Source organism: Oreochromis aureus, linkage group 17 (genome assembly GCF_013358895.1).
Source record: "Oreochromis aureus strain Israel breed Guangdong linkage group 17, ZZ_aureus, whole genome shotgun sequence".
Classification (NCBI taxonomy): domain Eukaryota; kingdom Metazoa; phylum Chordata; class Actinopteri; order Cichliformes; family Cichlidae; genus Oreochromis; species Oreochromis aureus.
In genome coordinates, this window is record NC_052958.1 from 17,310,604 (window position 1) to 17,325,674 (window position 15,071).

The 15,071-nt window shown below is 41.2% G+C and overlaps 1 protein-coding gene across 7 annotated transcripts in view; it reads left to right on the forward strand.

Annotated features, from left to right (window-relative positions):
* LOC120433879 overlaps window positions 1–14,766 on the forward strand; it is a 99,176-nt gene extending 84,410 nt beyond the window's left edge. For all 7 annotated transcript variants that reach the window (XM_039600840.1, XM_039600836.1, XM_039600839.1 and 4 more), the window contains 5 exons: window positions 3,877–3,947; window positions 5,158–5,268; window positions 5,372–5,469; window positions 10,772–10,841; window positions 11,696–14,766. In XM_039600840.1, the coding sequence (XP_039456774.1) occupies window positions 3,877–3,947; window positions 5,158–5,268; window positions 5,372–5,469; window positions 10,772–10,841; window positions 11,696–11,947 (602 nt within the window). In that variant the 3' untranslated portion in view covers window positions 11,948–14,766. The remainder of the gene's footprint in view (window positions 1–3,876; window positions 3,948–5,157; window positions 5,269–5,371; window positions 5,470–10,771; window positions 10,842–11,695) is intronic.
* Window positions 14,767–15,071: the final 305 nt, after the last annotated feature.

Genomic DNA, 15,071 nt, shown 5'->3' on the forward strand with positions numbered 1-15,071 from the left:
GTCCAGCTGATTCCCTGACGGTACGCTCTTCTCAGCCGGGGACCCCCCAACCTCCTCCAGCACCACTGCACTGTGAGCCTGAGCGCTGCAAACAGCAGCTGAAAGAGAAGGCGAGGCTGATGTTGAAGGTGAACCCCCAGCAAACGACTTTAACTCTCAGAACAAGCCTCATTCAGCGTGTTTCACAGAAAGAAGTGGAAAATAAAGTGCAGTTTCCATCCGGTCACAGTACTCAGAGGACAGTTTGGGCCCAGATCTCATTTATGTGAACCACTGGCTCTGGTGAAAGCTGAGAAAAGTTCCTATCTGACACCATCAGAATCAAGTGGTTTATTCATTTATTTAGTTTTTGTATAGTAACTTTAATAAATGTACTGAATATTTTCCTAAACACATTTAACACTTTAAAGACTGATTTTTGAAATGTAGTGTCTTGATCTAAGGCCAAAATCTTGCTTTGTTACATAAAACTTCAGATGCATTAACGTCATGGGATATAGCAGAGTTTCAGTAGGAAAACTGCATCAACTTAATGTCTCAGATTAAGAGTATCGGTTAAGATGCTTGAATATTTGTGCATAAATGTGCCATATTTTTTAAAGTTTAAGTTTTAAGACTGCAAACATGTTTGTAGCTTAACTAATGTGTATCATTAGACCAGGCAATGTTTCCAATCTTCTGAGAGCATGTCAATTGTAGCCTGTTGAGGAATGGCACCTGGCGTGGTCTTCTGTTGCTGGAGCCCGTCTGCTTCAGGGTTGTGCTTTCAGAGATGCTCTTCTGCATACCTTGATGTAGCGAGTTTTGTTTTACGTACTTTAGTCTTTCTGTCAACTCAAAGCAGTCTGGCCACTCTCGTGTGACCTCTGACATTTTCACCCTGAAAACTGTCCATGCATACACTGAATATAATATATATTGTCCCGTCCCTCCCTGAGCCTGGTTCTGCTGGAAATGTTTTTCCTGTTAAAAGAACATTTTTACCTCCTGCTGTCGCCAAGTGCTTATAGGAGGTCGTCTAATAGTTTAACTTTAACTTTAAAAATATAAAGCACCTTGAAGTGACTGCTGTTGTAATTTGGTGCTATATAAATAAAACCAAATTGAATAGTGAAAAGAAATTAGTCATTTTATATTGAGTGTAATTTTCTTTGCCAAAAAGAGGGAAAAGACGTATTAAGTGGAGTTTTTTTTTAAATGTATGTTGTGACTTGCTGTGTTAGCTGTGTTGTCATATATTTCTGGAGTAAAGTCTCAAAATATAAAGTCTAATGGAGTGCAAAAAAAAAAAAAAAAAAAAAAAAAAAAAAAGATCCTGCCTGAGTAAATGATCGGAAAAATAATTTTTAAAATGCACCTTATATACGCCTGGATGGTTTTTATTATTAGCGGTATCAGTGTGTGTGTGTGTGTGTGTGTGTGTGTGTGTGTGTGTAACCTCATATTGTCATTGTGGAGTCACAGACGTCAGCACAGGTCAGCTGCTCACTCTCCTCCAGATGGTCAGTGAACCTCAGCCTCCTCAGAAAAAAGAGGAGGAGGATCCATTCACTGTGTCACACAAGGTGCCAGTTCACTTTAGCAGATTGACTGGTGCACTGATGCAGCCACCGAAGAGGATGAGGAAAGCCTTTAAATCCCCGCCTGGGCCCGCTGCAGTGGCCGCACGCATGTGTCCCTCCAGATCCTCATCCCGCACCCTCGTCTCATCGCAGATATTTGCAAACAGATGCGAAGAAGGCAGGCCGCCTTGCTTTTTTTGATTAATCAAGCTTTAACAAGTCAAGTTGACTGGATGCGAATGTAACATTTAGCATGTGAAAAGAGGAGGCCTGGTTTTGATTAGGCCTAAGCTGATAAATGGCAGATTCAAACAGGCCCCCCTGCCATTGGAGAGAAACCCCAGAGGTCCAGAGGTTTAAGTCCAGACTGATATCAACTCTGTTGCTTCTCTTTCTTCTCCACACCAATGAATAGATCCATTATTCAGTAGACTCATTCGCATCTCCTAAATTGAAGTGGCAGCAGCTTAAAAGCCCCGTTTTCTAACCCCCCTCTCGCTTTTTATACGGAGTTGCTCTCCCTAACAAATTTGCCTGCTGAAATATTCATGGGTGCGATTTGTCTCAGTTTGTGCCCCTCGTGTAATCATCGCTTTTACATTTGGGATTTCTGCACTGAATCAGGGAAATAAGCTCATGTTTTTCTCCTAATAGAGTATGTTTAAAAGGAGTCTTTACATGAAAGCGGCATAAAAACATCACTTAAAACAATACAGAACTGAATTTAGCAGATACTGTTTCTGTACTTTGCTTTTTTGCATTCAAAAGGACTGTATTGTAATCTGCTGGCATACTTATCTCCCTTCTGTTTTCCTTTGGGTAGCTTTACATTGTTATAATCAAGATTCTCACTCACAAACTACAACTTTATCTTTTGAAAATCAACTCCTAAAAAGAATTCAATTTTTTTTTGTACATCTTGTAAATAAACTCCAGCTTAAAATACTTGGTATCTTGGGAAACTTGTAAATCTACAGTTTAATTAATGCCCCGTAAAAAAGAAAAAAGAAAAACATGATTTTTTAAAAACTCTTCTAGAAGGGCAAAAGTGATACCTAGAAGATTTTAAAATGTGGATTAAAAAAAAGACCGTTCATATGCCAGAAGTTGTTTTGACCAGCCACCAATTCCATATGGGGATCAAACACCTGGAACATTTACCCCAAATGCGCCAAAAATGCACAGCAAGTTATCAGAAAAGACTTTGTTACCACAACGATGCAATTTGATGGTCTATAACTCAAAAAACTGAAGGTAACATTTTGTCTGGCTTCATTAAATATACTAAAGTCAATATATAAAAACAGCTGAGCCTCTGAAAAGCTTTCCCATTATATCCGTGTAGTTCCATTGTAGAGCTTGCATGGAAACCTGCCTCCCAGTAGACCCACACGTGGACAAACTGCTGTCAGTACACGGAAGCAGGTGGGTGGATCGATGAATATCGATAGTACTGATAACAAGACTCATATTGTTATTGGGTTGATACTAGAGCGAGGGTCGAAACTTTGTTTCTATCCCAGTTCAGTATGTAGGCCATAGAATTTTGTTAAAATGATTAATTTTTTAAAATGAAGAAATAGAACAGAAGTTGTAGAAAACACAAGTTGACATCCACAGAGTTAAATGTTATGCTTTTGATCTTTGAACACATCTGTAAACAGTGGGAAGCCTCCACCTGTCAGCCTTCGTGTTTTTTTATTTTTATTTTTTTAAGTCCTGAAAATAGAAAAAATTTAAAAATAGAAAATAGAAAAAGTTTGCTATCACACAAACCTCAGAAAAGTGGTCAGTCTAGGCGCTTTTCAGTGTTTTTCCTAAGCAGAAATGATTTAATACAAATGCTAATATTTCCCTGTAATATACTCAAACTCAGGAAAAACCTTTTCCCTATTCAACCACAGCAGTGCCGTTCATTTCGAGGCCTTGACCGCTGCATCTATTCATCTCACTTTCTGTCTTCATATAAAGACCCAGCAGCCAAGTGCCACTCTGACCCCCTTCCTCCCCTCCTTCGCTCCCTCCTCCCCGATCTTGGTCAACTGGACGCCCTGTGAACCTCTCGCCCCGTATTGTCCCCCCTCCCTGACCCCGGTGCGACCGGAGGAGAGAAATATTGCCCTAATCCACTTTGCACACACACACATGCACACACCGTGAGAAGCCTGACGTTGTTACTCGAGCTGCTCGTTTCTTTTGACTATCACACAGAAAGATGATGAATTCACCATCTGAAGTTTAGTTTGTCTAAGAGTACAGTTAACATGGCTTCCCCTAGCTCTCAACTTTTGCCTTTGTTTTCTTCTCTTTCCAGTCGACTTTTTGGCAAAGTACTGCATTTTCAGTCAGGAGAAGCTGGCCGAGTACAAAAGGGCTTTTGAAGCAGTAAGTGAAAAGGGATTTAAAGCCTTTATATTCCCCTTTTTCTTTTAGGATATTCTGTTTCACTCACTGTAATTTGCTGCTCTCCCTCCCAGAAATAAGGGTATTTTTTTCTCCTAACGGTAGCAATGGCTTGCAAAATTTAGGAAAACAGTAAAAATGTTTATCTCAGAATTTAAGAAAAATCACTTTTTTCCAGTTCGCAATCACAGTCAACTAAGAAAACCAATGAGTATTAAAAGAAGGTTGAAACAGATTTCAGCCTTAAGAAAAGATTCAGCTAGTTAATTAATGTGATAATTCACACCTTGGTTGCATTCCTAAAATATTTCCAAGGGTCGAAAAAAAAAGTCAAAAGAAAAGACTCAAGTTTTAATTTTTTTGTGTGTTTTTCTTCCTTTTTGTAAAATATTCAACAGTTTTTCCTCTTTAACCACTATGCTCTGCAACTGGTTGCCGAGTGGTTGCTGGATTTTGCTGGTTGTTACTAGGTGAAAGCACCAAAAGCCTTCTATGCTAGTGATTGCTTTGTTGGTTAGCATGGAAGACGGCGACTTCTCTGCAAACAGTTGACAACTACTCGCCAAGCAGTAGTGAAATGTGAAAAAGTATGAGGTAACCTAGAAACACAGTCTTTTCCCTTCAAACTAAAAGTTCCACCTTACCGCCACAACCAACATGTTTTAAAAAGCGAAGTTTTTAGTTTGAAGGCAAAATGTTTCTGTTTCCAGTTTGCGTTTTGAAGTTTCACTACTGAAAAGATGACAAGTTGGCATCTTTCATGCAAACTAGAGGCAATCTGCTACCAACCAATCTGCTGGTGTAAGCTCGAGCAACCACTCTCCAACTAGTTGGGGAATACACGTTTTCCTCCTGCGACCGGTCTCTAGGCCTGTGTGAGTCAGGTTTTATATTCACCTGTATTCTTTAGTATATTCTCTTTCTTTCACTGTAATTTGCTGAACTTCCTTTTAGTAATGATGTAATTTTTCCCCCTGATGGTAGTAAGGTTGACAATGAGTTGGCTTTTAATTAATCAGTTAATCCAATCATCCTCAAACTGGAGAGATTTATTTCCAAAGGTAATAAAGAAAGTAAAGGTCAAGCTAGAGATTTTAATAATCTATCACAACTTTCTGTTGATTCTTTATATAGTATTTTCCTCTGTTTAATCCTTTAAGTTAAAGATGGTAATGGCAGTCTTCTTTTGCAGGAGGACAGTGACGGTGATGGCTACATCTCCTGTCTGCAGGTCCTCCTCGCTCTTAAAAACATCATCCCTCCTGAGCTGCTGTCCGAAGAGGAAGAGATCTACGTCTACAGGGTGGGTCTTCGCTTTGCCTGCACATGCTCACATCACACATTCATGACGCTTTAACAGTTGCATGGGTTTGTTTTTTGGATTTCCTTTGTTTCTTTTTTTTTAGATCCTGGAGATGGTGGACTTCAGAGTGACAGATGGGCTTGTGGACCTGAGGCTGTTTGCTGTAATTGCAAGCCTGGCACAGAAAATTGCATCCATGGAGTAAGTGACCAACTAACACACCCCTCAGAGAGGCCGGAGGAGGAGTCGCTGACCTCCCATAAATAAGAATAAGACTGTGTATGCAAGTTTGTTCCAGTGATTTTGCCATCGTGTGTGGGACCCTCTTTGATCCACTTTGCCTTTTTAGAAACGTTTTATACGACTTTAGAGGTCAAGGTTTCGAGTCTGGATGTGATAACTGTGCACTTTGCCCTTAAGGACTGAAACCAAAGTTGAATAGTCACAAGAATTTGACTTAATTCAAACTTATCTTACCATGAAAAAGTTAGATATCAAATATATCCATTAATTTGGGAGAAAACAGCTAAAAAATGATGCAAAAGCTGTAAAAGAGTTAAAAACTTTATTCAAAGAACTGTGTTGTATTACTTTTAAAAAGTAATGCATCACCTCCTTAAAGAGAGTCAAAGTTATATAATTACCAATAAACAGTATAAAACTAACATTACCGCCACACCGTGACACAAATCCCTGTGCTAATGAAGGCACATGCAACTCTTTCTTTTAGTCTTTAGGTTTTATTACAAAGATGACCAATGAGCGCTTCACAGGAAACACTGACTGCACTGTGGCCGTGAAGCAAGTCTGCTCAGCTGGTTTTAGCTTTTGAAACTCAAGCTTTGGCTCTTTGGTGTAAGAGGGGGGTCTTGATACACTCACTCTGGGGTCGTTGCCTACATGGACCGTCGACTACCGTGTCACAAATGACCAGTCTGTGTGTTACTCTCTCGTGTGCTGTTGAAGGTGTCCACTTCAGACACTTTCTGCGCTTCTCATGCTGCTTTTTGGATCTCTGATGTTTTTTTGGGCTTCTCCCGTTCTTATATAGCTCCACTGTGGCCCTGCTGCCAGTAGCATCTTTGTGTTTATTTATGTGCAGTATCTTTATTTGTATTGACAAACAGACTGCAGTGAACAGGATGGATGAAAGGATTATACATAATTATATATAAAATAAAGAGATGACCTGGTTTGAGTTTTTTGACATCTGGTTGTCTGTAGGAACTTACTGTATATTAAATAATTAGCCGGTAATGAGGATAATCACTTTCTCCAACCCTCAAATAACAGTTCTATTGCTTTTGGTAAATATGCCCGTCGTTATTTTATATAAAAATCATTAAAACTGATACATTATAATGTATTTATTGTAGTTTGTCTGACTGCTGGTCTGCAATTAATACATAAAAAAATCAACAATTTATTAATTTATTTATTTAAAACAACCCTGAAACAAAGCAAAACATTTCTCCTCATATCAAGCGCTCTACAATCCAGGGGCTGCTCGCTGTATGTCTGTGTTTTTAGGTAAAAAGAAAAAAAGCATTCAGTGTTTTTCTTTATATTTCAGGTGTTTTCACTCCTTTCTGAGTTTTCACGGCGTAAACGGGAGAAAAAAGGATTTGCAGACGAACAGATCGCGAAAATAGCCGAACCCTGAACCCTCCGCGTCCTTGTGTCTCTGCATTGTGCCCCATATGTCGCAGATTCCCACACACAGCGATCTCTCGCTGCCCCGGGCTCTATAGCTTCCTACACACAGGAGAGTGTGGAGCCAAGCCAGCACCAGAGGTCCCCGAGGGTCAAGGCCTGCACCCAAAACCTTCACCCCAGAGTGAGAGCTCCCTCTCAGCGAGTACGGGGCCAGGGTCACGGGTCCTCTGATTTACGGCCAGCCCCTTTGTGTGGTGCATTAGAGGAGGCCTGTAGACTGGCTGCCGCGCTGGCACAGAAAGCCCAGGGTGTCTGCGCTCTATAGAGGCAATTATAGTAATGATAATGAATGTCCATATTAAACCTCTTTCCACAGAACTCCTTTCTGCGATTTAAATGATAAGAAGAGAGGAGATCAGCGCTCCTATCGCCACCTAAACAAGGAGAAAACAATAGCATCCTTCTGCCGTCTCATCCCAACTGAACTCAGCTGATCCTCTTACCTGTTTCACTTAATCCTGTTGTCTGTAATCCTAGCTTTGAAATGAGCTGCAACAGTAGTTACACAATCAGCCTTTCTGATCATGAAGGGTTTAGAGGAGGTGGCTCCCTCATGTTCATAGATGTTTCTTGCAGTTTAACGGCACAGTAATTACACCCTCCTCCTCCCCCGTTTGCTCTCTTCTTTTCTTTTCATCTTTAACTGTCCTCCCCTCTCGTGTCTCTCATCTCTCCGGCTCCCTTTTTGCCTCCCTCTCACCCTCTCTGTGCTCTCCTGTTTTGGCCCTTGACTCAGGCCATCTGTCCCTGTGTGGCATTGTGCTTCCTCACAAGTCCACCTCACACAGCGCCACATTCCCTCAGGCAGCATCACGTGGTCTGACGGGAAGCACATTACCATGCAGAATTCCCGAACGGCATCGGGCGGAGCCGGCTCATCCTCGTGCTTTCGCTGGAAACTCACGCTGACCATCTCCCCGCTACTGTGTCTCCCCGCTACGTAAACTCCCCGCTACGTAAACTGTCAGCCTGCTCACAATATCCCAAAACAACCCTCAACTCTGTCAAGTCAAACTAGGTCAGGATATGTTTGCATCCCTTCACCTCCTGCTTCGCTGGCTCCCCAGCGAGGGGACCGCCAAAATTTTGGGGGTATTACGCAAGCGAGAAGTCTGCTGTGCTGGCCACAGTGGGGTGCCGGAGGAGGCCCGACAAAAGAAAATGGGTTAGGCTGCTATTATCCTCCCTGCAGTCCATCACCGGTCCCCTCGCCCCTCGTTTACGCGAGCCATTATCACGCCAGTGTCCTTAGCGCACCAGCGTTTGGACTCTTTTACTGCAAACCAAGTGCAATTAATAATCATTAGCTGCCCTGTCTCTCTTCATCCCCATCAAGCCCCTGCCTGCACCGTGGTTGGAGGACAAGGGCCAATCATGGAGCTGGGAGCACTCAGGCGTGCACTGCACTCGATGGCCTGGTGCTCAGCCATTCTTTGGTCTAACAGGCCATTGAGCGCTCGGCGAGGAGGGGCTCATTAACACTGGGCGCTCGTTAGAGAAGGGACGGCCGTCGCTGTGCCACACGCTGTACAGGAGAGGCCTGTCCCCACACAATCGGTCCGGTCTCCCTCTAATTATCCGCGTAGACCTAGATTGTGCCGGTCTGTGAGTGGTCACATTGCTGCAGAGTGTGCCTCCGGTCGCTGAGGCCCCTCCCCAAACCTCCACACGGACTCAAAACCAGAGCAGTTTTATCCGTTACTGTGGCGGGGTGTTCCCGTGTGCCCACGCATTGTTTGGCAGCCTGGCCACTGTGAACAACCACAATGGACTCAGAACATTTTACCATCACGTCTCCTCTAAACACGACGTCGCATAGGACAAACCCGCCAAAAAATGCCACCAAAGTTTTTCCTATTTTTGGAGCGATTACATGACCGCAATTATTTGTATTCACAACAACCCCGTTTGTCCAAATGTTTCCCTCCTTAAAGGCCAGCTGCTCTCTTCTTTTACACTTCATGACTTAGTCAATAAAAGAATTAGTGCAGCGTGCTCTGGAGGCTCATGGAGCCACTTTTGTGTCTGTATTATGAAATCAGAACAGGTTTGCAATCAAATAGCAAAACTATACAAACTGGAAGTATGTAAATAAACTTAACCCTACCCTGGTTCCCTCTGCAAAAAGTTGATCACTTTTCTTCATTTTTTTCAGTTATTGCAAAAAATAAGCTCTATTGGAAATACATATTTCAGACACTATTGTGTTTGGTTAGATGTAGGAATCTTCAAAATTTAAAAATAATATGTTGTTTTTATCTGTTTCAAAGCATTAGGGAGTTTTTATTTGTTTCTTTTTAACCCTGTAAAGCCTGAACCATGAAATAACTGTCATCCATCCATCCATTCTCTAACCCTTATCAGGATCGGGGGGGTTGGAGTCTATCCCAGCTACCACAGGGCGAGAGGGGTACACTCTGGACAGGTCACCAGTCTGACACAGGGCTGAAATCATGCCAAAATAAACCTCATGTATCAGATATTATACACTTGATGTTAAACAGTTAAACATGTGTCTCTGTAAACCATGAAACCTTTACATTTGATTTTGGGCTATAGAAATACAAATGACTTGTCAAACAAATAAATAAATGCATTTGAACAATTAATTTAAAAAATGAAAATAAGGTTATAAATAGCTCTAAAAAAGCAGATGTTCTGCGATAATGTTATATAGAGAATAAGTAGATGTATATCAGCTTTGTCAGAGAAAAACGACCAGACCACATGACCTAAATGATGTGCATCCACACTTTGTACAAGTGTGTGTCATACAGTTTGGTAGCTTGTATTGTGTATGGGATTATTTAGGGTCTTTTTTTATGTTTTTAATCTTTAGGCCAGTAAACTACTTGTGTTTTTTTCCCCTCTTATTTAAAAAGAATAATAAACAATTTGATAGACACAAACAGATGATTTCAGAGTCACTGACTGTCTGTGTTCAGCATTACCAAGACCGCACGTTAGGCATCAAACATTACAAACATTTCTGGGATTGTTACTTTTGATCTCATCGTGTAAATCTTGTTTAATAATCTGCGTGTTGTAACCAGTGCTGGGTGTAACACATTCCAAACTAACATGTTACTGTAATCACATTACATTGTCAGTAATGTAGTAATGTAGCTAAATTGTACTAACTTCATTAATTACATTACAGTTAATTGTGTTGTTACTCGTGTTACATTTACTCAACACTGAGTGTTCGCCAGCTCCTGTTCTCTGGAACCGGCCAGAATCACTGTGGCTCTTTGGGCTCGTTTCCAGCTTTGCTTCGGATCTTGTGTGTCCTCATTAGGATAGGGATTGTTGTCAGTATGTGGGACTGTAGCCTCAGGTTTATATTGTTAGCTGGTAATTGTGTAGCAATATATTTCAGGTCATGTTGTAGATTAATGCCAAAGTAATGCAACAAGTAGTGAATTACTTTTTAATTAAGTAACGTACTGCACTACTTTTAAGACAAGTAACGTTTAAGAAATTACTTTTGGATTCACATTTTAATTGTGAATTTATCTGACTGGCAGTAAAGCCTTATTTCAAAGCAGCTCTCCGATCCGTTTTGATTCCACTTTATAGCTTTATAAAGATATAAACGTAACTCCTCTCTTTTGGGAGTTTCCCAAAGCCTGAAAAATACCCTGATTACATCATCAGGGTAATCTCACTTTGGACTTGGACACATGAGTTTAAAAGTGAAGATATCCTGGATGTGATTTCTCTACAGGCAGAATTAAACCTTCAAAAGTTTTCAGCTCATGTTCTTATTTTTGCTTTTTCCTTTCAGCGAGTTTATGCGATCGCTCATCAGCAGCATGGACTTCCGATCCTTGGAAGTGAGACTCTTCAAAGCTAAGGTGCAGTGAAAGCTTCCTTCGCCTCATGTTTACACTCTGGAGTTTGTTTTCATGATGTGTCCTCAATGCAACATCAGATTAACTCACACATTAGTCACATTTATTCCACAAACGCCATCCCCGCCTCTTTTCATGGCCTCGCTGGTATAATTATAATGAAATAAATGCTGGCAAACACTTTGAAGAGTAATTCCAAGGCATCCTTTATACAGCAAGCTTTTTTTATGAGAGGCACTCACCCCTCATGCATAGAAATGAGGGAAGCAAGCCAGGGAGAGAAAGAGAGGGGTGCCTTTCCCTTTTCATAGATTAGCACAGCCTTAATCTCATTAAAGTGCCCAGCAGTGAACATGCCGTCCACTCCGCCCAGCCCTGTAATCAGCCCGAGACACACGGCTCATCTTAGACGGACCGGGACGGAGCTACCAGCTGGCCCAGTACTCATTCACAGAAGGAAGAACTGAGCAATAGAAAGGCAGGAGGAACATGAAAGCCTGCAGCCATGGGTTTGGAAACTGAGCCCCTGGCCAGGTAGGGGAGGCTTCGTAATTACAGAGCTGTTAGGGATAGGGTTGTTAACTGGAGAAGTTGGGGGCAGCAGCAATGGGGTGTTTGCCAGAAGGATTATAACCCTCCCACCCCTACTCCTCCTCCTGACAATTAGTACCTTGACTGCATTAACTGTGCAAACAGGTGCACTCAAAAAAGACTAGAAACAGCCTGTGGTAATCTGAGGCTTCACTAAAGAGCACACACACAATAACAACACACAAGTGGTTCAAAGAGCAAGACCAGAGCCAGTTTTCCATGTTTGAGGTCATGTCAAAAACTATGATTGTTATTAACTCCTGCAGCAACTTTTCCTGTTCCTCCTGGAGGACCAGCAGGGCGATGCGGGCGCTCAGAAGGGCTTCATCAGCGCAGAGCAGCTGCTGCTGGAGCTGAAGGCCGGGGGCATCCACCTGGATCAGGAGGTGGCCGTCAGACTGGAGCTGCAGCACATTCCTCCTCTGGACCTGCTGGACTTCTTGGCCTACCTGCCTCTCTTCATGCTCATTCACAAGTCGGTGATTTCCAACCCTTTTGATGACTCCAGCAACCTTTGACCTCAGCACTGTGTGGCTGACATCTCAGCTGAGCCACGTCTGCTTGTATGAAAAGACGACATGACAAACAGAAAAGTGATTTTAAAAAGGACATTTGTGGTGGAGATTTAAAGTATTTCTTTTAAATGATGCTTACTTTGTTGCATTTCTCTTCTAGCTTTAACTTTTAAATTTGCCAGTAACAACCAGCAAGAGTGAGTTTAGAGTGGAAGAAACCATTATACCTTGCTATCTCCGCTGCACCTGAAACTTATTTCTTTTATTTTAAATTGCTTTAAATTAGACATTCAGCATTAGTTTGGGTTTCATAAAATGTATAAATATAAATAAGCACTAATATTTATGCAATTAGATATTAAGATCTTAAGAGACAAACTCGCTAAAAGAATGCTCTCACATACTAATGAATACAGAATGTTTAGTAATTTAACAGACCATCAGAGACAAGTGTTTGTTGTTGGACGTTAAAAAATAACAGAAGCCTTTCTGATAAAAGCCGCCAGCACAGAAGTTACACTGGATGTTTATGACACACTAATAAAAGATAAGTCGATCATTAGACTGACGATCCCTTAGGGACTTCTGTGGGGTAATGTTCAAACAATCTCTCTCCTCGACTGCTGTGTAAACACATATTTCCATATGAATACTTTGAATATAAACAAGGGTCAAGATTTTGGGAAGCCAAAATGTTTTTGACCTTTTATAGTTCAATACAGTCCTGAAACCATCAGTTATCTTCTGTCAAGGATTCAGATTTTTATTGTCTCCTTTATTTTTTCTGCATTAATAATGTAAACACTCTGCAGCATGTGTGTGTACATTTTACACTTTGTTTGCACTGCGCTCCCTTTAGCAGTCATTTCAATTGCCTGAAAATAGAATTGAATGTACCCTGCACTTCCCACTCCATCTCTCATCTGTACGAGTGGCTGAATTTTATTGGTATCGCACAGTCTCAGGTGGTCACATTGCTGCCGGTCTCTTCCTGTGCGTATGTCCTTTACGTCACACATGTGCTGAGTATGTTCTGTTTCCAGCCTCTGTCGTTTCTCTGAGGCATGTGGATCACGTCACAGAGCAGCAAAGTGCTGTCTGTGGTCCTGAAATCTTCTGTGGCTGCTGTAGTTTCAGAGTCTGATGCTCTGATTCATGTAACAAGTGCTCATTGTTGTGGAGTTTATTAAAAAAAAGACACAAAAACATTTGAAAAAAATGCAGCAGCGCAGCAGAGCTATTGGCTACCGTCCAGTTCAGTCCAACTTAATCAACACTGATGAATGATATTCGCTAAGATACTCAACTGATGTGGTTTGAGCCTTTGTTTTGCCTCAGCTTTGCCAATTAGATATGGCCGCGCTCTCCTGCCGCTTGTGCACGCTTGACAGACTGCCGCCGAGGGAAACATAATGAGCTGTGACAGGCAGCAAACCTTTGTAAGCTCTATGTCACCAGAGAAAACAGTCAAAACTGCTTTTATTGTAACTCTTTAGATGCATGTTTTGAACTCCATCTAATTTGAAAATGTGGCTGCAGGTGAGCTTTAGGGTCTTCTTACCAGAGACTACAGGAGGAAATTAGCCTTGTATTATGTACTGTCCATTGTTCCTGCTAAATAAATACAGCTAAATATTAAAAAAAGTAAAAAAGTAACTTTCAGCATCCTCCCCTTCCTTCCAATAAACACTTTCCTGCAGACTTTCTGGGCTCAGTCACTTGTTTTGTCTTACTTAAAACAACTTGATTTTCATTTTGTAAATTTTGGTCCTCCTCAGATTCCAGAAGGTTGTTAACATAGAGTAAAGTTCATCATGTGACTGGGTCGTTAGTCAGTGAGCTCAGATCCATATAGATTGGTTTTAAAACACTCAAGTCCATAAGCCTAAATGCATCTTTTATATAGAGTCTATAAGGTTAAATGCATCTTTTTACAGTCTATAATAATAAATATGTATTTTGTGTACACTCTCTGGGCTTGCCTTACTTGCCCTAAGTTGTCGTTTTATATTTTTAAAACGATCAAAAACATTGATTTTATCTTTAGAGAAACAAAGTTCCTCACTCCATATAGGTTCCTTGAGTGATAAAGTACCACTGTGTGGCTTTTCCCCCACTGCTGAGGTCTATGACAAAGTCTGGGGACCTCTCACTGTTGGTTGTGTGTTGAAGGTCTTTTTTATTTTATTTTATTTTTTTTAATTTTAATCCAGTCATCATAATTGTTTACTTGTTAAACTGTGATGGTTCTTGGCTGGAGGCTGCCGTCTCTCTTACTTTACTTTTTTAGTGAATTAAAGTTAAATTTGAAAACCTTAAAAAAAAAAAAAATCACATTTTTAATGAAGTTCACGATGCCTTTCAAAATAAAAGGTCTTGAAGTAAATTAAAAGAGGCGAGGAAAGTAGAGATGTATTTGCACATACAAGAGTGGGATCAAACCTTTCTCATGTGTCATTCTGATAGAAAAGTTTTATTCGGGTTTAAAGATATTCCAAGCTGGCAGAAAATTTTACTCACATCAGAAAATATATACAGAATTTAGAGGTATCATCTGTTTGATCTGAAGTGTTGCAGGTCCTCGCCCGGTAGTGTTTGAGGTGGGGAAACCTGTTTGTTTCTGTGCTTCTAATAAATAGATTAAGTGAATAGATATTATAATTGTTTATTAATTATTGTCCAAACAATGAAGTGTCTGCAGGTCAATGCTAAACTCAGACAGTAATTTATGTTTTTGAATGAGCCAGGAGGACCCTCTGCCTCTCTCTCAGGCCCCCTGGTGGTCCACGAACTCTCGTTTGTGCGCTCATATTTACAATAAACACGAGGTTTTCCAAAGAATTTCACTAAAATGTGTCTTATTTATGTATTTAACGCCATTTCTGCATAAACTCCCACATTAACACCAACATTTTTAACCCCACACACTCTGCCGGATGTTTTTTCCCCTCCCAGGTGGTGGTTGTGTGTTCAGCGGCATGCTGCTGTCAGGAGGCACACGCCATCAGCCAATTCAGCTCCGTGTCTCCACTCGACCACCATTCAGACCCCATTCACTCATTAAACCAGACACGCGTCCGGCTGCAGCCTCCGCCCTACCTGTCAAACTCAGTTGTGCAGAAACCTC